The sequence below is a fragment of the Polypterus senegalus genome, chromosome 3 (genome assembly GCF_016835505.1).
Source record: "Polypterus senegalus isolate Bchr_013 chromosome 3, ASM1683550v1, whole genome shotgun sequence".
NCBI lineage: Eukaryota > Metazoa > Chordata > Cladistia > Polypteriformes > Polypteridae > Polypterus > Polypterus senegalus.
Window position 1 is genome coordinate 292,749,768 of NC_053156.1, and position 21,927 is coordinate 292,771,694.

The 21,927-nt window shown below is 39.2% G+C and overlaps 1 protein-coding gene across 2 annotated transcripts in view; it reads left to right on the top strand.

The window, feature by feature from the left end:
* The first annotated feature begins 327 nt into the window (after positions 1-327).
* mut (methylmalonyl CoA mutase) overlaps positions 328-21,927 on the top strand; it is a 127,526-nt gene continuing 105,926 nt past the window's right edge. The window contains exons 1-2 of one of the 2 annotated variants that reach the window (XM_039749442.1): positions 328-398; positions 17,397-17,837. In XM_039749442.1, the coding sequence (XP_039605376.1) occupies positions 17,435-17,837 (403 nt within the window). In that variant the 5' untranslated portion in view covers positions 328-398; positions 17,397-17,434. Of the gene's footprint in view, positions 399-2,954; positions 3,009-17,396; positions 17,838-21,927 lie in introns of those variants that run through there. The other variant, XM_039749441.1, reaches the window with a different exon arrangement.

Consider the following 21,927-nt stretch of genomic DNA (forward strand, 5'->3'; position numbering starts at 1 on the left):
GACCCCTATCGATTAATCTTGAAAGTTGCGCCTTCATTCATTGGGAACCGCTATAGAAAGAGCGAAACGAACCTCGCCGTATGTATAGCAGGTTAAGCCTAAGAGAATGGAATTGTTAAAAATGCAATTTTAAGGCAAATAATGCATAAAATAAGAGAAATGTTTTCCACGTCCCCCTTTTCTTTGTAGCCAATAACTCGTATGACACTGGTGTTTTTTTTCTGTTTTGCTTCCGTGTCGATCTTCGGGTGTCACATAACTTCCTCCTCATTCTGATTGGTTTACGGTCATAATGAAGATTTTGATTGGATGATTCTTTGGCGAAGGCGTTTACTTTCCTTCAGGGCTGGTGGGGGCGCGTGTAATGCGGAAAGATCTTCATATGCACCCACACAGAGGTCAGTTTGTGACGTTCAAATGTTCATTTTCTGCAGTAGTGTGTTTATGAACGGTTTGTACATTCTTCTGATGCAACGGGTTAAAGTGTATACTGTAATAACAATTGGGATCTCAAAAGACTTGATACACTTTAGCCTTAATATACCTATTAGCGTTTCGTAGCGAATGTCAAATAACATGAGTAAAGTAGTTACTTATTGAAGCAGATAGTTTCTTACTGCTCCGTTTTGAAAACCTTTTTGGCTTGTTTATTTCTGCACATGTGGCGATTTTATCTTTCTCCTTGTTCATCATATTTGCTCAGTGCTGTTAATGTAATTTTTCGTAATATTAAGTAGACGACCATCTTCAATTTCTGCGGACTGCTTTGCATTTTGAGGCTGCCCCTGCTTTAAAGCAAAGCGTCTTGTTTGGCATCTTGCGGGTTCCTCTTTCGACTTTGCCTTTTATCTCAGTCCTATGTAAACACGTTTCGTAATCATTACATTTTCACGGGAATTTAAGCTAAAACAAAACTTTAATAAACGTGTGGGCTTTACTACAGCTGTCGAAGTGCATTCTGCTTTACGCAGCGTGTTCATTTATTAGTTTCATCCTCGGCAGTGCTCCGAGCAGTCTGGAACAATATCTGCTGTAAATGAGAATCGTCCGCAGCCTATTCTGTTGTCATTCCTGCACTCTAGGCAAACCAGTATATTGATTCTGTTCGACCTTAGTGTCAACCAGTGACCCCTCTAAGGCACGGGTGGCGAACTCTGGTCCTGGAGGGCCGCAATGGCCATACGTTTTCATTCTAACCATCTTCATTAGTGATCAGTTTTTGCTGCTAAAAAAATTCTTTTGCTTTAGTTTTAATCAACTTGACTCAGGTCCCTTAGTTGTCACTTTTTCCTTAATTAGCAGCCAAAGTATAATGAGACATAAAGCAAGCCACCACATGACCAGCACACAAGATCTGAAAATAGTGAAAGGTGAAGGTGTCATTAAGGCTGATCTCTCTGGTCACCAAAACATTTTGACGTTCCTAGAAAAATCATTCATCCATCCATCCATTTTCCAACCTGCTGAATCTGAACACAGGGTCACGGGGGTCTGCTGGAGCCAATCCCAGCCAACACAGGGCACAAGGCAGGAACCAATCCAGGGCAGGGTGCCAACCCATCGCAGGACACACACCAAGCACACACTAGGGCCAATTTAGAATCGCACAGTTCTGGAAATGTCTGCTGTGGCAGAATGAGAGCAGCAACAAGCAGTGGAATTAAATAACGGGTTTAATTAACGGCAAGAATTGGCCTCTCATTCAGAGATCAGTTGGAGTGAAATTGGTTGGAGTTTGAAATCCCAGTTTAGCTGGTCATCTGTTTCACATCTCATTTCTTTTTGGCTGTCATTTAATGATGAAGGTAATAAATTCCGAGGACTGAATCCTTACAAATAAGGCTATTAAAATGAAGGAAAAAGAAGTTAATTAGCAGTGAAAATTGGTCACTGATTACGAAAGGGGTGAAAATGAAAACCTGCAGCCACTGCGGCCTTCCAAGCCCAGAGTGGCCTGGTCCCAGCATTTTTTTTCATGTGAGCAACAATTTCTACAAACCAACTATTTTTGAGTGCAGTAATAGCAACCTTAACATTTGTTTCTATAGCATGTTTTTATACAGACAATATAGCTCAAAGTGCTTCACAAGATGTTAAAGTTACAAGAAAAGAAAAACAAATTGTTAAGAATATTAATGAATAATAAGGAAAAAATGTGTATGATATTATAAAACAAATATTATATAATTAGTGAGATTAATAGGAGTTCGCAGTGTTGTGTGTAGATGCAAAATAGGCTCAGATACAGGAAGAGGCTGATGGTGAGGGGAACCTTATCAGCACTGGCTGATGTTAAGAGTGGTGTCCAGCAGGGGTCAGTGCTGGGGCTGCTGCTATTTTTAATATACCTGCATATACAATAATAAAGGATTATTAGGACCACCATACTAATACGGTGTTTGACCCCCTTTCGCCTTCAGAACTGCCTTCATTCTACGTGGCATTGATTCAACAAGGTGCTGAAAGCATTCTTTAGAAATGTTGGCCCATATTGATAGGATAGCATCTTGCAGTTGATGGAGATTTGTGGGATGCACATCCAGGGCACGAAGCTCCCGTTCCACCACATCCCAAAGATGCTCTATTGGGTTGAGATCTGGTGACTGTGGGGGCCATTTTAGTACAGTGAACTCATTGCCATGTTCAAGAAACCAATTTGAAATGATTCGAGCTTTGTGACATGGTGCATTATCCTGCTGGAAGTAGCCATCAGAGGATGGGTACATGGTGGTCATGAAGAGATGGACATGGTCAGAAACAATGCTCAGGTAGCCTGTGGCATTTAAACGATGCCCAATTGGCACTAAGGGGCCTAAAGTGTGCCAAGAAAACATCCCCCACACCATTACACCACCACCACCAGCCTGCACAGTGGTAACAAGGCATGATGGATCCATGTTCTCATTCTGTTTACGCCAAATTCTGACTCTACCATTTGAATGTCTCAACAGAAATCGAGACTCATCAGACCAGGCAACATTTTTCCAGTCTTCAACTGTCCAATTTTGGTGAGTTTGTGCAAATTGTAGCCTCTTTTTCCTATTTGTAGTGGAGATGAGTGGTACCCGGTGGGGTCTTCTGCTGTTGTAGCCCATCCGCCTCAAGGTTGTGCGTGTTGTGGCTTCACAAATGCTTTGCTGCATACCTCACTTGTAACGAGTGGTTATTTCAGTCAAAGTTGCTCTTCTATCAGCTTGAATCAGTCGGCCCATTCATTCTCCTCTGACCTCTAGCATCAACAAGGCATTTTCGCCCACAGGACTGCCGCATACTGGATGTTTTTCCCTTTTCACACAATTCTTTGTAAACCCTAGAAATGGTTGTGCGTGAAAATCCCAGTAACTGAGCAGATTGTGAAATACTCAGACCGGCCCGTCTGGCACCAACAACCATGCCACGCTCAAAATTGCTTAAATCACCTTTCTTTGCCATTCTGACATTCAGTTTGGAGTTCAGGAGATTGTCTTGACCAGGACCACACCCCTAAATGCATTGAAGCAACTGCCATGTGATTGGTTGATTAGATAATTGCATTCATGAGAAATTGAACAGGTGTTCCTAATAATCCTTTAGGTGAGTTTAAATGATTTGGATAGGAATGTATGTTACAAGCTTGTTAAGTCTGCAGATGATACTAAGCTAGGTGGACTGGCAGATAATTGAAAATCTGTTGAATCATCACTGAGGGACTTGGACAACATACAGGCTTGGGCAGGTTTGTTTCAGATGAAATTTAATGTCAGTAAATGTAAATTATTGCATGTAGAAAGTAAGAATATGCAATCGGAATACAGAATAGTGGGTCTTGTAATTGAAAGTATACCTAATGAGAAGAATTTAGTACTCGTAGTGGACTCAACACTATCAACTACCAGACAACGTTCAGAAGCCATTAAGAAGAGTAACAGGATGTGAGGTTATATAGCGCCCTGAGTTGTGGAGTACAAGTCACAGGAGTTTATGCTGAAGTTTTATAACACAATGGTGAGACCTCATGTGGAGTACTGGGTGCAGTTTTTGTTTCCAGGCTACAAAAAGGACATAGCAGTGCTAGAAAAAGTCCAAAGAAGAGCAACTAAGCTGATTCCAGGACTACAGAGGATGAATTATGAGGAAAGAATAAAAGAGCTGAGCCTTTTCATTTTAAGCAAAATAAGACTAAAAGGTGACATGATTGAAGTGTTTTAAATTATGAAGGGAATTAGTCCAGTGGATCGAGACTGTTATTTTAAAATAAAATCATCAAGATCATGGGGACACAGTTGGAAACTTGTTAATGATAAATTTCACACAAGCATTTGGAAATTTTTCTTTACTAATAGAACCACAGACGCGTGGAATAAGTGACCAAGTGGTGTGGTAGACAGTAGGACTTTAGTTAACTTCAAAACTCAACTTGATGTTACTTTAGAAGAATTAAGTGGGCAGAACTGGCGAGCTTTGTGGGGTGAACGGTCTACTGACGTCTCGATTGTTCTGATGTTCTAGTAGAAGGGTGTACAGTACTTATATGTCAATGTCAATTTATTTATATAGCACATTTAAAACAACATAGGAATGCTGTGGCCAAAGTCCTTTACAATAATAGAATAAAAGGAAACAAACAAATAACATAAATAGAAATAAAATATTAGAACATAAATAAAATACATAATAAATAGAAGTAATGTTATATAATCACAATGAGGAAACCATCAGTATTACTGAAGGTGACAGAATGCAAGTGAGTAGAAATGAGTCTTTAATCTCGTTTTGAATTGTAGACGACTCCTTTATGTGACGAGGTAAAGAGTTCCACAGGCGAGGAGCAGCAGCTGCAAAGGCCCTGTCTGTCCCCCTTGGTTTTACACTCGGTACGAGGGACAACAAGAGACAACTGAGCAGAAGATCTAAGCACTCTGGATGGCTGGTGTAAAACACACAATTCAGATAAATAGGCAGGAGCGAGCCCGTGTAAAGATATAAAAACTAGCAACAAGATTTTAAAATCAATTTGAAAACTGACAGGCAGTGAGTGTAAAGAAGCTAAAATTGGAGAAACAGAGTCAGACTTTCTTGCCCCAACCAGAAAGCGAGCGGCAGCATTCTGGAACAACTGTAACCTGCGTCTCAGGGATTTATTAATCCCAGAATACAGCGAGTTGCAGTAATCAAGGCGAAAAAAGATAAAAGCAGGAGTAGCTTTCTCAAGATCCCTAGAAGATGATAAAAAAGGCTTGATCTTACCTAATAGACAAAGCTGGAAAAAGCAGCTGTTGACTACAGAATTTACTTGTTTCTCAAAAGAGAGGTTGCTGTCATATATAACGCCAAGATCGCAGACTTGAGGTTTGCAAAAGACAGAGAAAGAGCCGAGAAGTCCAAGACCAATTTGGGTTTAGCTGATGGACCTGCTATAAGCACCTCTGTTTTATTTTGATTCAGATCAAGAAAATTTATTAGCCAAATTCAAAAAGACAGTAGTGCAGTTGATTTACTGCAGAGTTGCAGACAGGAATGTAAACCTGAGTATCATCAGCATAGCAGTGAAAAGAAATGTTAAATTTCCTAAAAATCGCTCCAATAGGGTGAAGGTATATTGAGAATAAGATAGGACCCAAAATGGATCCCTGAGGAACACCACATTTAAGTGGAGCAGTAGACGGAAAAGAGGAATTAAAAGTCACTGAAAAGTGTCTACCAGTTAGATATGACCTGAACCAGTTAAGAGCAGCTTCTTTAAGCCCAACAAGATGTTCAAGCCGCATCAGCAAAGCCCAACAAGATGTTCAAGCCGCATCAGCAACATCTCATGGTCAGTAATATCAAAGGCAGTGCATTTCTGTATACATACAGCAGAAAAAAAATCACATCATTGTGTACTGTAATGCATAATGTCAAAAAAATGAACTGACCTGATTTAACAATTTTTAGACAGTTTACTTCTGCTCAAAATTTTACTGAATATTTAAAGTGTTTCTCTTCTATCTTTTTTGTCTTTGTTATAACTATAATAAATATTAACAATCTCTCCAGAATTTTGTAGAGTTAAATTTTTACCAAGTTTTCCAAATGCTTGACATCTAAACAGTTCCTAGATTTTGTTTTAATATTCTTCATTGGACTAAATAAAAAACAACCATTTATTTCTTATATAGCCCCAAAAGTACATAAGGAATGCCTTAGTAGGCTTTAAAAGTTCCCCAGCCTTGACTTCCTAATAAGATAAGAACCCCCCCTCTCCCCAAAAAAACCCTTATAAGGAAAAAAAAATTAAAGAAATCTTGGGAAGGGCAATTCAGAGAAACAGTCCATTCCAGGTAAATTGGGTGTGAAAAAAATAGAACAAATGCAACATACTAAACATAATCCTGTTCACAGAGCTGGATGGCCAGTCTATCATGGCCATCTCAGAAGTACAACACAACAGTATAAACAACTTTATTCTTGCACAACACGGCTCACCAAATGCAGGTGCAGACCACCACAACAACTCTTCAAGGGAAAATGTAGGAACAGATTATACCAGTCACTAAATACAGAACTATCATATATGAAGATACAGGTTTGTTCGAATACATCAAAAGCAAAGTAGAAAGTAATTAACATTAATTAAAAACAACAACATCTGTCCATCAGCTAATTGTAAAACTGTGACCAGATTGTAGAAAACAATTCACAGCCTCCTGAAACAAATTAAGTTTGAAGTATGAGGCACCACTGTGTATCTATCGCACGTGTGTGTATGTGTGTATATATATCTTATATATAAACATGGAAGTGTGTGTGTCTGTCTGTCCGGCCCAGAAGTGTGAGCCTACAACAAGATACTCAAAAGCAACTCTGTCGCCAAAGTGAAACCGCTGACAAAAGAGAAGCTTGCTTAGCCGTTAATACACAAGCAAAGCAAGCACATCAGCAAAAAGAAACCTCAGAGGAAAGAGAACCTCGCTTAGCTGTTAATGTACAATGATGTGATTCATTGAAGTACCAGAATCTATGGTTTCTAGGAGCCTGGGCTTTTTACATCACGGGCTTATACTAGTGTGTGTATATATATATATATATATATATATATATATATATATATATATATATATATATATATATATATATATATATATATATATATATGAGAGAGAGATTATATAAGATAGATATATAGATATATACTGCACATATAGATCTATACTAATAAAAGGCAAAGCCCTCACTCACTCACTCACTCATCACTAATTCTCCAACTTCCCGTGTAGGTAGAAGGCTGAAATTTGGCAGGCTCTTTCCTTACAGCTTACTTACAAAAGTTGGGCAGGTTTCATTTCGAAATTCTACGCCTAATGGTCATAACTGGAAGGTATTTTCTCCATTAACTGTAATGAAGTTGAGCTGGAATGACGGGGCGGAGTTTGTGTGACATCATCACGCCTCCCACGTAATCACGTGAACTGACTGTCAACGCAGCGTAGAAAACCAGGAAGACCTCCAAAAGCGCTTAAGAAAACATGCATTATATAATTGAGAAGGCAGCGAAACAATAAGAAGTGAGCGAGTGACATATACTACCATATTCATGAGTGCTGCTACCTCGGAAAGAAAGCACACGGTGTAAACCTAAACTTTAAATTAAGTTCATAGACAGGCTACGCTGGTGTTTTCATGCCCACAGGTAATGCGGGATACAAGTTTAATGAGAGGACGAGGATATAAACGAGAGTTTTGATCACTTTGTAACTAAGTTAAAATTGTAGGTGAAGGGGTGTGCTTATGCAAATTCCGAGACTGTGTTTGTGGGGATTGACAGTTAAGGCGGGTGGGGAGTCACGTCATCATCTCCCTCCCACCTCATTTTGCTCTGAGCTGAGCTCCGCGGCTAACGCTGTCTTCCGAAGCAACTTCGTCAGACTGCCACCAAATACTCACAGAAAAATCCACAAGTTAATACACAAGCTGTCTCCAGAGTTTCTACACACTGAATCCTCCAGGCACTACTTACAAAAGGTCACATTGACAATCGTGTTACATTATTTTTAAAATCTTTCCTTTTCTTAGCACAAGCACAGCCGAGAAGCTTCGATGCATGTGCTCCATAACGCGTTAAAAAATAATGCATTTAATCACACTTTGCATTACAAGCAAAGGGAGCTTTTGTCAATGCATGATTTCCTGGTACACGGATTACATTGATCAGCGCATCACGATTCATTTTACCCTCACACCACCTTAGTTTGAGAAGAAGTATGAAAAAATATGAGGTTAACACAGAAAAACAGATCACCAATTCAAGCTTTATGAATAATCGATTCACCATCAATAATTGTTTTGGTAAAGCCATCCTCCTTCCATTTTATAATTTTTCCGCCACTAGCCATGATTAAATGAACGGTAAAAAAGTAAGAGCAAAGCGAGGGTGACTTATTTAGGCAGGAATATATATGACAGCAACACTCATGACAATGTCAATCATGTTACGTTATTATTAAAATGTTTCCTTTTCTTTTTCATTACTTCTTTAACACACTACTTCTCCGCTGCGAGGCGCGGGTATTTTGCTATATATATATATATATGAATGACCTCCAAAGAGCGCTGAGACTTTTGATATCATGAACGTGTCTGCAAACTGGGGTCTCCTGCCCAGCAAAAGTCGAGCAGCCAGCCTGCGCATAGCTGTGCCGGCCTTTGAGACGCTGACTGCGCTTCTGCCTTAAGTCAAAGTGAGCACTTTTAATTTTTTTCATCCTCCCCCTGCGCTATAGCCCAGACAAGTGCAAACACGGGACCCCTTTTCTACACCACAGCAAAATAATATTAAGGCGATTCACACTTTCTTTTGCACGTATACGATTATCAGGTCCTCACCTCGAATTATGAAGACACGCACACGAGTGCAGGAATGACAGTGCCATCACAGCCGATTAATGGCGGGGACGTCTCACCAGTCTACACAAGACCCACCAAATACACAAAACAATTACTTTGACAATCATGTTACATTATTTTTAAAATGTTTCCTTTTCTTTTTCATAACTTCTTTAACACATGACATCGCTGTGAAGCGCGGGTATTTTGCTATATATAAATATATATATCACAGCGACACTCATAACAGTGACAAAACAATTACATTGACAATCATGTTACGTTATTTTCAGAATGTTTCCTTTTCTTTCTCTTTTCTTCTTTAACACACTACTTCTCCGCTGCCAAGCACGGGTATATATATATATATATATATATATAGATAAATATGAGAACAACATATACTGTATATATAGATACATAGATATATATATAAATATAGATAGATATGAGAACAACACTCATATCAATGACAAAACAATTACATTAACAACCATGTTACGTTATTTTTAAAATTTTTCCTTTTCTTTTTCGTACCTTCTTTAACACACTTCTTCTCAAGCTGCTGGTATTCTGCTAGTAGATTTTATATATATATATATATATATATATATATATATATATATATATAATATTATATTAAAATATATATATATATATATATAGATAATATATGACTTCTGGTGAAAGGGTGAAATCTCTAATGAACCTATTCCCAGGAAGCCTGCGTCCACTGCTGGATACAAGTCTCAATGTCGCTCATCATGGGGACTGTCTTTCAAAGCGTCATCTCTACACCAGGATATGCCTCACGACATGGCACCCAGTGGCACTCTGGTTAGGTGTGGAATGGACTGCTGCAAAAGAGCAGGCGCAAATTTTTGTGTGTCCTGCATGACTGATGCACCCTCTGAGGTAAACATTAACAAGCTTTACCATCTGGTTTAACTTGATAGCCCCAAGAGTAGATATATTGTCACATGCTGTTCATGTTATTGCGTCAGCGACCACAGTTTTATATATACTAATAAAAGGCAAAGCCCTCACTCACTCACTCACTCACTCATCACTAATTCTCCAACTTCCCGTGTGGGTGGAAGACTGAAATTTGGCAGGCTCATTCCTTACAGCTTACTTATAAAAGTTGCGCAGGTTTCATTTCGAAATTCTACGCGTAATGGTCATAACTGGAACCTATTTTTCTCCATATAATGTAATTATGTTGAGTTCGATGGCCGTGGGGGGCAGAGTTTCGTGTGACATCATCACGCCTCCCACGTAATCACGTGAACTGACTGTCAAAGCAATACGTAGAAAACAAGGAAGAGCTCCAAAAAGCGCTGAAGAAAACATGCATTATATAATTGAGAAGGCAGCGGAACAATAAGAACCGAGCGAGTCACACATAGAACCATATTCATGAGTGCAGCTACTTCGGAAACAAAGCACGGTGTAAACCTAAAGTTTAAATTAAGTTCATAGACAGGCTGCCGCTGGCGGTTGTCATGCCCACGGCTAATGCGGGATACAAGTTTAATGAGAGGACGCAGGATATAAACGAGAGTTTTGATCACTTTGTAACTAAGTTCAAATTGCTGGTCAAAGGCTGTGCTTATGCAAATTCCGAGAGACTGTGTTTGTGGGGGATTGACAGTTAAGGCGGGTGGGGGAGTCACGTCATCATCTCCCCTCCCATTTACCTTATTTCGCTCTGAGCTGAGCTTCGCAGCTAACGCAGTCTTACAGAAGTGACTTTGTGACGCTGCCACCAAATACTCACAGAAAAATCCACAAGTTAATACACACGCTGTCTCTAGAGTTTCTCCACACTGAATCCTCCAGGCACTACTTACAAAAAGGTTACATTGTCAATCATGTTACGTTATTTTTAAAATGTTTCCTTTTTTTAGCACAAGCACAGGTGAGAAGCTTCGATGCATGTGCTCCATAACGCGTTAAAAAATAACGCATTTAATCACACTTTGCATTCCAAGCAAAGGGAAACTTCTGTCAATGCATGATTCCTGGAACACCGATTACATTGATGCACACATCAGAGCTACAAAAATGTAACAGTTGGAAGAAAGTGCGTTGCTACGACTGATTGGAGGAAAATTTCATTTCAAAAGACTACCCGACGGAAGCCTTGATAAAAGCGTGGTTTTGTGCACATATATGTATATATATGTAGATGTATATGTATATATACTGTATATATGTGTGTATATGTATATATATGTTTATGTATGTGTGTGTATATATATATATATATGTATATATATATATGACAGCAACACTCATGACAATGTCAATCATGTTACGTTATTATTAAAATGTTTTCTTTTCTTTTTCATTACTTCAACACACTACTTCTCCGCTGCGAGGCTCGGGTATTTTGCTATATATGTACAGTGGTGTGAAAAAATATTTGCCCCCTTCCTGATTTCTTATTCTTTTGCATGTTTGTCACACAAAATGTTTCTGATCATCAAACACATTTAACCTTTAGTCAAATATAACACAAGTAAACACAAAATGCAGTTTTTAAATGATGGTTTTTATTATTTAGGGAGAAAAAAAATCCAAACCTACATGGCCCTGTGTGAAAAAGTAATTGCCCCCTGAACCTAATAACTGGTTGGGCCACCCTTAGCAGCAATAACTGCAATCAAGCGTTTGCGATAACTTGCAATGAGTCTTTTACAGCTCTGGAGGAATTTTGGCCCACTCATCTTTGAAGAATTGTTGTAATTCAGCTTTATTTGAGGGTTTTCTAGCATGAACCGCCTTTTTAAGGTCATGCCATAGCATCTCAGTTGGATTCAGGTTAGGAATTTGACTAGGCCACTCCAAAGTCTTCATTTTGTTTTTCTTCAGCCATTCAGAGGTGGATTTGCTGGTGTTTTTTGGGTCATTGTCCTGTTGCAGCACCCAAGATCGCTTCACCTTGAGTTGACGAACAGATCGCCGGACATTCTCCTTCAGGATTTTTTGGTAGACAGTAGAATTCATGGTTCCATCTATCACAGCAAGCCTTCCAGGTCCTGAAGCAGCAAAACAAGCCCAGACCATCACACTACCACCACCATATTTTACTGTTGGTATGATATTCTTTTTCTGAAATGCTGTGTTCCTTTTACGCCAGATGTAACGGGACATTTGCCTTCCAACAAGTTCAACTTTGGCTCATCAGTCCACAAGGTATTTTCCCAAAAGTCTTGGCAATCATTGAGATGTTTCTTAGCAAAATTGAGACGAGTCCTAATGTTCTTTTTGCTTAACAGTGGTTTGCGTCTTGGAAATCTGCCATGCAGGCCGTTTTGCCCAGTCTCTTTCTTATGGTGGAGTCGTGAACACTGACCTTAATTGAGGCAAGTGAGGCCTGCTGTCCTTTAGACGTTGTCCTGGGGTCATTTGTGACCTCTCAGATGAGTTGTCTCTGCGCTCTTGGGGTAATTTTGGTCGGCCAGCCACTCCTGGGAAGGTTCACCACTGTTCCATGTTTTTGCCATTTGTGGATAATGGCTCTCACTGTGGTTCGCTGGAGTCCCAAAGCTTTAGAAATGGCTTTATAACCTTTACCAGACTGATAGATCTTAATTACTTCTGTTCTCATTTGTTACTGAATTTCTTTGGATCTTGGCATGATGTCTAGCTTTTGAGGTGCTTTTGGTCTACTTCTCTGTTCTCTGTATTTAAGTGATTTCTTGATTGAAACAGGTGTGGCAGTAATCAGGCCTGGGGGTGGCTACGGAAATTGAACTCAGGTGTGATACACCACAGTTAGGTTATTTTTAACAAGGGGCAATTACTTTTCACACAGGGCCATGTAGGTTTGGATTTTTTCTCCCTAAATAATAAAACCATCATTTAAAAACTGCATTTTGTGTTTACTTGTGTTATATTTGACTAATGGTTAAATGTGTTTGATGATCAGAAACATTTTGTGTGACAAACATGCAAAAGAATAAGAAATCAGGAAGGGGGCAAATAGTTTTTCACACCACTATATATATATATATATATATATATATATATATATATATATATATATTTATATATATATATATATATGAATGACCTCCAAAGAGAGCGGAGACTTTTGATCACGTGAACGTGTCTGCAAAAAGTGGCGTCTCCTGCCCAGCAAAAGCCTTAAGTCAAAGTGAGCACTTTTAATTCTTTTCATCCTCCCCCTGCGCTATAGCCCAGACAAGTGTAAACACGGGACCCCTTTTCTACACCGCGGCAAACTAATATTAAGGCGCTTCACACTTTCTTTTGCACATACTGTATACGATTATGAGGTCGTCAGCTCGGATTATGAAGACACGCACACGAGTGGAGGACTGACAGTGCCATCACAGCCGATTAATGGCAGGGACGTCTCACCAGTCTACACAAGACCCACCGCGACTGTCCCCAAAAGGCTCTCATATCGTCAGCGAAGACATCTCTCTACACTATATAAAAGAAAAAGGCAACTTTCCTTTCTTTACACCATTTTTCCTTTTATCCCAAACCAAAGCCTTTCTCTCTTAACACTGCAGAGGACACAAAACTAATTTTCTTTAATTGCTGGTAATGCTGGTAAGGCACATTACCAGAGGCAGAAATTTGGACGTTCACATAGAAAATGTAATTTCTATACCACAGCCGTCGTGTAGCGCCTTGTATGTGTGTGTATATATATGATGTAGATAGTTATGTATATATGTAGATATGTATATAGATATGAAAATATGTATGTGTGTGTATATATATATATATATATATTATATATATATATATATATATATGTAGACTCAAACCCATTATGACAGCAGCAATCCAAGCTGTGAGAAAACACTAAAAAGGAGGCGTGTCAGACGTCGTGGTACATTTTCTGATGCAGCTAGACGAAAACAACTTCGTGACGCTGCCGCCAAATACACAAAACAATTACTTTGACAATAATGTTACGTTATTTTTAAAATGTTTCCTTTACTTTTTCATAACTTCTTTAACACAACACACTCAGCTGGTGTTTTGCTATATATATATATATATATATATATATATATATATATATGTATATATATATGACAGCAACACTCATAACAGTGACAAAACAATTACATTGACAATCATGTTACGTTATTTTCAAAAAGTTTCCTTTTCTTTTTCTTTCCTTCTTTAACACACTACTTCTCGCGGGTATTTTGCTAGTGAATGGATAAATGAAAAAATATAAAAATTATATGTTGTAAAACGCTGTTGCCCCGTTGACCCCAACAGACGCTCTAGACACCAAGTAAAAGTACTAAGGAGTATTTTAATGACTTTTCTTTCTAGTAACAGTGCCTTAAGCACCACAGCCACAATAACACAGGTAAATAACATTTAAACAATACAAAATTGTCTCTCCAATTCTTTTCCACACCTCCCAGCAAGCTTTGTCCACCTCCACCCGACTCTGGCTCACTTGCTGGGTTCCCAGCAGTCCTTTAAATAGTCCTTGACCCAGAAGTGGTTCTGTCCTTCCAACCACATGACTGGGTAGCATTTCTGGGTCCAATGAAGAACTGGCTTTTTTCTTCAGCCCGAAAGTGCATCAGGGCTTCCGTCCTCGTGACTACCTAATACTTCTGGGCTATAGGGATAGGATGAGTCCTCATGTCCTTCGAAAGCTCCCCCTGGCAGCACCCAACAGGGCTGAGAAACCGAACTCCAAGTCCCAGGACGCCCTGCGGGAATCCAGGGAGCCGCTACACTCCAGGGGAGCTGCCATCTAGCATTTTAGGGGAGGCAGTGTCCCCTTTAGGAAGGAAGGATGGGCCTTTGGGCTTCCCTCACGATGTATAAAAAGTGTTTTCATTTCCACATGTTGTGACCAAAATGTATGCAAATACTCTCAAATGAAACACTTTAGTGTGTGCTTTAATCGTGTCTGACTTGCAGTTTTAAACTGTGGAGCAGAGGGGCAAATGAAAGAAAAATGTGCCTTTATCCCAAACATTATGAAGGGCACCGTAAGTAATATCTCTAACATAATTGAAAATATGAACATAAAAGCATTAGACATGAACAAAGAAGACCTAAAACAAAGATCTGAACTCCAGCCAGAGGAGGAACCCTGGCTGAAATATAACCGTGTCCAAATTGCTGAAATTACTTCATTTTACTGATGTGTCGATTCACATAGGATTAGTTCTCCCTGGGGTTATTGATTTACAGACTGTCATAAGTGGTCTGTGGCATAGAGCAGATTTTAAATAATCAGCATCCCGGGGGCGTGCAGGCTTAGAATAGGTGCAGATGTGCGCATGATGGTGCTGCTCCGGAGTTGATTGCAGGGCTTAGCCGATCACACGCTCCTGTGGGTAGAGGGCCGCATCTACGCCCAATCAGGACATATAAAGAGGAGCCTGCACAGCAGATAGGGGAACAGAGAGGGACAGAGAACGAAAAGATCAAGACTGAGGTTAAAAAGGAGAACAAGAGAGAGAGAGAGAGCTTGAACAAACAAAGGCAAGATCGAGAGACACACCAGTGTGTGAGGGGATGGAGGCAGGCAGCCGGGAGGAAGGATCCTTGATGGAGCATTGGGATGACACTCAGGAGCTGCAGAGGGCCATTCAGCTAAGCATTTGTTGGTGTAACTGGAGTGGTTTGCCGTATGGCACTGGAGTGGCAGCAAGAGGAGGAAGTGTGAGGTTCGGCCCCGCGCCCTGCAGGGAGCCTGTGAGACAGCAGGACCCCCGAGCCTGTGAAGAAGTTTGGCTGTGCCTGTCAGTTGGACGTCTCCTCTGCTGCAAGGTCTCGTGTGGGATAAGCAGAGGAGACGTCAGTTTGAGAAGAATGCACCAGGGCTTGTGCAATGTTCTATAGAACAGATTCTAGCTGTGTGATTTTTAGCTTCGATTTTATGGATTATTTACTAATCACTTTTTACCTCCACATTCACTTTGGTTTTATGGCATTATTAATTTATTGGCTATTTATTGAGGACTTTGATCACTGCACTTTTGAACACTGCCATGTTTTGGATTGTTTTAAATAAAAGCACTTGTCACTTTTGCTCTTTAGCCTTGCTGTAAGTGTGTGCCCTCATTTGCCTGGCTCAACTCAGTTCATGACAATTGACGGTTCGGGTTTAATGCAACAGGGAGCATGGAGCCAACACAGACCATCACGCAGACTTATAATTGAAAGTAAAAGGCTCCATGATCTTTACTTGAGACGTGAACACGCAGTCCATGAAAAGTTACTGACATTAGCATTTTGGATGAGACTAAAATTGCAGATTAAAATGTTAAAGAGGAGTTGTGCTCCAGTAGCCAATGGTAAACTTTGTAAATGTAAAGGCAATCGTATTGTGAGGTTGATGGATAGTTAGAGGAGTTTCATTCAACTATTAGTCACTATGATGGTCTGCCATTCTCTTTTGTATTGGGCACTGCTTTTCACCCAATGGCATCAGAATAGTGCAGGGGTGGCGAACTCCAGGCCTGGAGTGCCGCAGTGGCTACAGATTTTCATTCTCACCCTTTTCCTAATCAGTCACCAGTTTTCACTGCTAATTAACTTTTTCCCCATCACTTTAATAGCCCAGTTAGAAGAGTTCAGCCCTCTGAATTGATTCCTTTCTTCATTAAATTACAGCCAAGCAGAAATGAGATGTGAAACGAGCTAACAGATGACCAGCTAAAGTGGGGCTTCAAACTCTAACCAATTTCACTCCAATCTCTTTCTTAATGATAAGCCAATTCTTGCTGTTAATTAAACCTGTTATTTAATTCAATGGCTTGTTGCTGCTCTCATTCTGCCACAGCACACATTTCCAAAACTGTTGTTTTTCTGTTCTTTTAAGAGAACCGTCAATATGTTTTGGTGACCTGAGAGATCAGCTTTACCAAGACCATCACCTCTCTTTAATTTCAGATATTGTGTGATGGGCACAGGGGAGCTGGTTATGTGGTGGCTTGTTTGATGTCTCATTATTATTTGGCTACTAATTAAGGAAAAAGAGACAACTAATGGGCCTGAGTCAAGCTGATTAAAATGAAGGCAAAAGAAGTTAATTAGCAGCAAAAATGGCTCACTAATTAAGAAGATGATAAGAATGAAAACCTCGTGGCGTGGAGTTCGCCACCCCTGGAATAGTGTACGGCGTCAACTACTGTGTAAGAGGAAGAGCAATTTTGAAAATCAGATTGACGTGTGGATATTTTCTGCTTCATCAGTTGTTGTCTCTTTCTTCTGTTGTCTTCCTACATGCATTTTCCAATCCTATTTATTTTAACTGTAGGTTCATTGGAAGGTGGGTTCAGTCTCCTCAGTATCACACTGGGCAGGAACCAGCCTGAGGACTTCACAGTGCACATGCGTTCACACTCAAGGCCAGGTCAATATAGAATCATAAATGAAAGCCTGGTGAGACTGGCATGAGACTTTGTTGCGTAAAGTCGGAAAGCTTTTTCCACCATCCCATTAGAAGAAGGTATTTGACTTGGTGTACAGTGCATCTTGAAACTTGCCTTTGTTTAATGTGCATTTTTTTTTTTTAATTTTAGCTTTCACATGTCAAATTAATTCAAGAAGAGGTTGAAGAATGTTGGGAGTTCGGCAAATCTGTTTATCCTTACACCGCAGAAAGCTGCTGAAATCACAAAGTGCCTTCCCTCAGTTGTCTAGATTTGGCTGCAGGTACTTCCGGGTAGCAACCTCACTGGATCACGAGCAACTGAATCCACAGTGGGCCTCCTTGGCAAAGAAACAGCTTAAAGGGAAGAATCCAGAGGAGTTAATATGGCACACTCCAGAAGGAATCAGCATCAAACCAGTATACTCCCAGCAGGATACAGAGAACTTTCGAGATGAGTTACCTGGTGTCAATCCTTTCACTCGAGGCCCTTACCCCACCATGTACACCTACAGACCCTGGACGATCCGCCAGTATGCAGGCTTCAGCACAGTGGAAGAAAGCAATAAATTCTACAGGGACAACATTAAAGGTATTTGGTGTATTGATTTGTAGATTTGTAGGTGTGTGGTATGGTCCATGCTGTGCTGTAGCGAAAGATCTGTTCCCTCTTGGAATTCATGGATGGGCAATCAGAATTTAGACTTTATTGTATAGATGCACAAAAGCCATGTTAGTTCAATGAAGTGAGTGCCATATTTTGGTGGTACCTCATTTTACTACAATTTTCTTATCATAACATTAGCTCACTCTATATATTTCTCTACATTATCTGACCCCAACTTTCTTGAGTTTTTGCCTAGTCACCAATATATTCTAATGCCTAATAAACATTAATACATTTCTGAATGGATATAATAGCCCCCGTCTTGCATTTTACCTACCTTCTGACTTATAAATTTTACCAGTGTATTCTTGAGCTTAAAGGGCACAAATAATCTCCTAAAGGACACAATTACCTTTCCACCATTATCTTTTGACCTAAGAAATATTTCTGCCATCTTTTATTTACTTGGCTCATTCCAAAACTTAGTTTTTGTAACTAGTGATGGCCTTCCAGAATACTTTTAGAGAAAAGATATAGGCTTTAGCTTTTAATATTTAACTGTTACACTGCTTGAGGCTATCAGTTACATTCACTACATGCTGAAGCTACCTAGTGCAATATATGATTTAACTTTTTAAGTGAATTAAGACTTTCATTACTTACCGATTTCATGTCACTTGATTGGCCAGTTCCACTACCGATTTCAATTTTTTTTTTGCCATTATTCCTTTAAAGCAGGTGTCTCCAACATGTCACGGTAGCTCGCGACTCCTTTCCAAGTAGCTCGGCAAAGGGTTAATGAATCCTACATAAATTTGAAAACTTGATTTGTCAAATTAGGGGTGAGCAATCTTTCCAAAAAATCACATCATGATCCACAATCTGAATTGCAATCTATCTTTTCAATGTGGCATACATTTAAGATAATGTCCGGACTTAAACTCATCAAGACCTAAGTAACACTTTATTAAACAAAGGAACACGCCCCAAAGCTGGCGAGTGAGTGAGAAGCCCACCGAACCCCTCCCTGCTCCCTTCGGCAGGCTGCGTGTTTCTTGGATTGGCGCTAATAAATCAATACCGCAAGCGAGCTGTGATACATAGCGCAATGAGAGACGTTGCACAATCAACCAGAATGTTCAATAATATTGTAGACAAATCCATTAAGTAGTTCTCTCGTGAAAAGCGGACAGATGACAGACAGACATTGGATTTAATATATTATATATTAGTAAACTTTCAAACTAATGTGCAGTTAAAGTCTCAACAGCATTCTCAGCATTTCTGGAGCTTAGCAGAGCCCGCTAACTATAAGAATCTTCACCAAGCTGCAGCTCTGAAAATGTCTGCTTTGTTTGGGTCTCCATACCTCTGTGAGTCTGACGTGAATGTCATGAAGTCAAAGTTCAGAACAAGACTGACAGAGGAACATTGAAATGACTCCATGAGAGTGAACCTCAGTGGCTCCACTCCACCAGACACCTGCCTCTCCTGTTGACTCCATGCAGTGGCAGTCATCTGACTAACTGAAAAACACATCACGCATACAACTGGACCAGTGAATAAAGTGACACAGTGACATGGAACAAAATGACAAATGAAGAAGTCAGATCTGTGGATTTGGAATTGCATTGTTTTGTTTTGACAGCATTCATGTTTTAATTCAATAGTGTGAGATACACTAGGAAATGCATACAGACGTACAAAATGCACTTGGCAGGTGAACTAAATATTTTTTTTGTTATGTTTTAATGCAAAATGTGAGTTGTGAACACCAACATTTTGTAAATGTTCAGGCAAAAAAGCATGTTCAGTTTGTTTGGGTTAAAATAAGCTATGGGAATAAACGTTAGAAAACAGGAGGACTTCTCGGCCATTTTCATTTTGTAAAAGTAGCTCTCAGGGGAAAAAAGGTTGGAGACCCCTGATGTAAAGGGTGCAGCAACACACAGTATCAGTGCATGCTCCCTACCTCCTCCTCCTCCAAACATCTTTTTACACTAAGCTGCTGCATAACCAGATGTATTGAAGTGTTATGTCTGATATTAAAGTGTTAACTTTGGTATTTTTATAATTAAACTATAGACCACAAGTGTTTTTTATTACCAAAATTAAGTTCTGTATGTCTATTGTTCAAGGACCATAAAAAAATACTAATACAGATAAAACTAATAAAATATATGTAAAAATATTTACCCATAATACGTATGACATAAAAGAAAATAAAGCTTTTCATAATTACAAGCTGCCATATTGTTTAATTTTTTTTGTAATGTACTTATCTGAAAAGGTTCAATTAAAAAAGTAGTTTTCACCCTTTCCCTAAAAACAAAAACATATATATATTCTCAAACAATAAGTCAATTGATATTGGCAATTAAACGCTGATTATATGTAAATTTAAATGCACTTCTAGGCCTTAGTCAATTTTAAATTATTAATGGCAATGCAGATGTTTGCTGTTAAAATGTACATTTAATATATTTATACATGTGTGTTTTTTTTTCTTCTTCAGTGTATCTCCTAGACGTTCGTAATTCTTGAGGTGTAATTATAAATATGGGTCATTATTTTAATTATGAAGTTCTTGTTTCTTACCAAAATGTACGCTGTATGATAACAGAAACAAATAATAAACACTAGCATAATTTCAAATTCGTCTTTATCTTTTCTTTTTCCCAATTAAATATGTAAGGTGCTGCACTTAAAACAAACTGAAACATTGTGCATTTTAATTTAAAATACAAAGCAATAAGGTCTGAATCCCTCAACCTCCTTACTTAGACCTGAGCATCACACGGGCTTTAAAAACGGAGCTAAATAAAAGTGTTAGTCAAGAGTGTCACACAGGCAACTGTATAGTCACGTCTCACGTAAGTGTTAGACTTGAGGATTACTCGGGCTGTAAAAGTGTCAACAGCATTACTGCTGAGCATTACTCGGGCAATGGTATAAATGTCTCATGTAAGCATCAGGCCAGAGTGTTACCCGGTCAACAGCGTAGATGTGTCTTCCTCTGTTCTCGTAATGGCATTGCGTGAGAAATATTTTTTAGCAGCCCAGGTGTTGCGTACTCTTGACTGTGATAAGAGGAGTGTTGTTTAGGAACCTCTCCTCAGCACAGATGACAAAGTGAATCTATCTTCAGGTAGTAAACTGTGAAACCGAAAGTGATTCTGATGAATCCGAAAGTGACAGTTGTGCACAATTTACAGTAGAAAGATGAGGGTTAATAAAAGTTGAATTTTTCAAGGCAAAAATGCAATGTTTTCTTGCTTTTTCGAGAAACAATGTAACACTAAGGAGATTAAAGTAGCTTTTCTTACCGTGATGACTTCTTCAGTTCCCTTTTTTCAGTTTATTACTCCACTTTCTTTAACGTAAAGGCTGATATTCCAATCGCCTCTCAATACCAACCTCCCATTCCTCTAACTCTCTAATAAAATGAGCCTTCACTCACTGCTGTTTGTTTACACTGCAGGAATTTAGGTCCTCCCCAAAAAAATAAAAAGAAGTATGCTGTTTCAGCTACACTAATACCTTGTATTAAGGAACACTGTAAAGTTTAGGAAAGCAGGGGCTGAGAATATCGTAGCTAATATTATTGTGGCTAATTTACCAATCACTGATTGAATCTTTTTTATTGAAAATTGGACAATTTAGATCAGCACATCCGTAGTTTTTACATTTTACATTACATTCTGTACGTAACAGGATTCGGACGGAGATGGGTGGTATGATGCGTATTGGTCAAAGGTGCATCAAAGTACTGCGTGTGACAGTACTTTTTATCTTTTTTACTGATTACATTACTGAACATTTTTCATCATAGCAAAGCCCTCAATTTTTGAAAGAGCTAAAGCCATTGTTCACCTGCATATTAATGCTAAGTTTAAAATAGCAATCATCTCTCAACAATGAATATTTTTGGTATTATTTTGTTGTTTTCAGCTTTGGTCCCAATTGATGCCTATGTGTTGCCTTCATTGTTCATAAAAACACGACATTAACAATTTTTCTTGGCCATCACTACAAACAACACAGGGTAGAAATGATTCTGAAAGTACTCAGACCC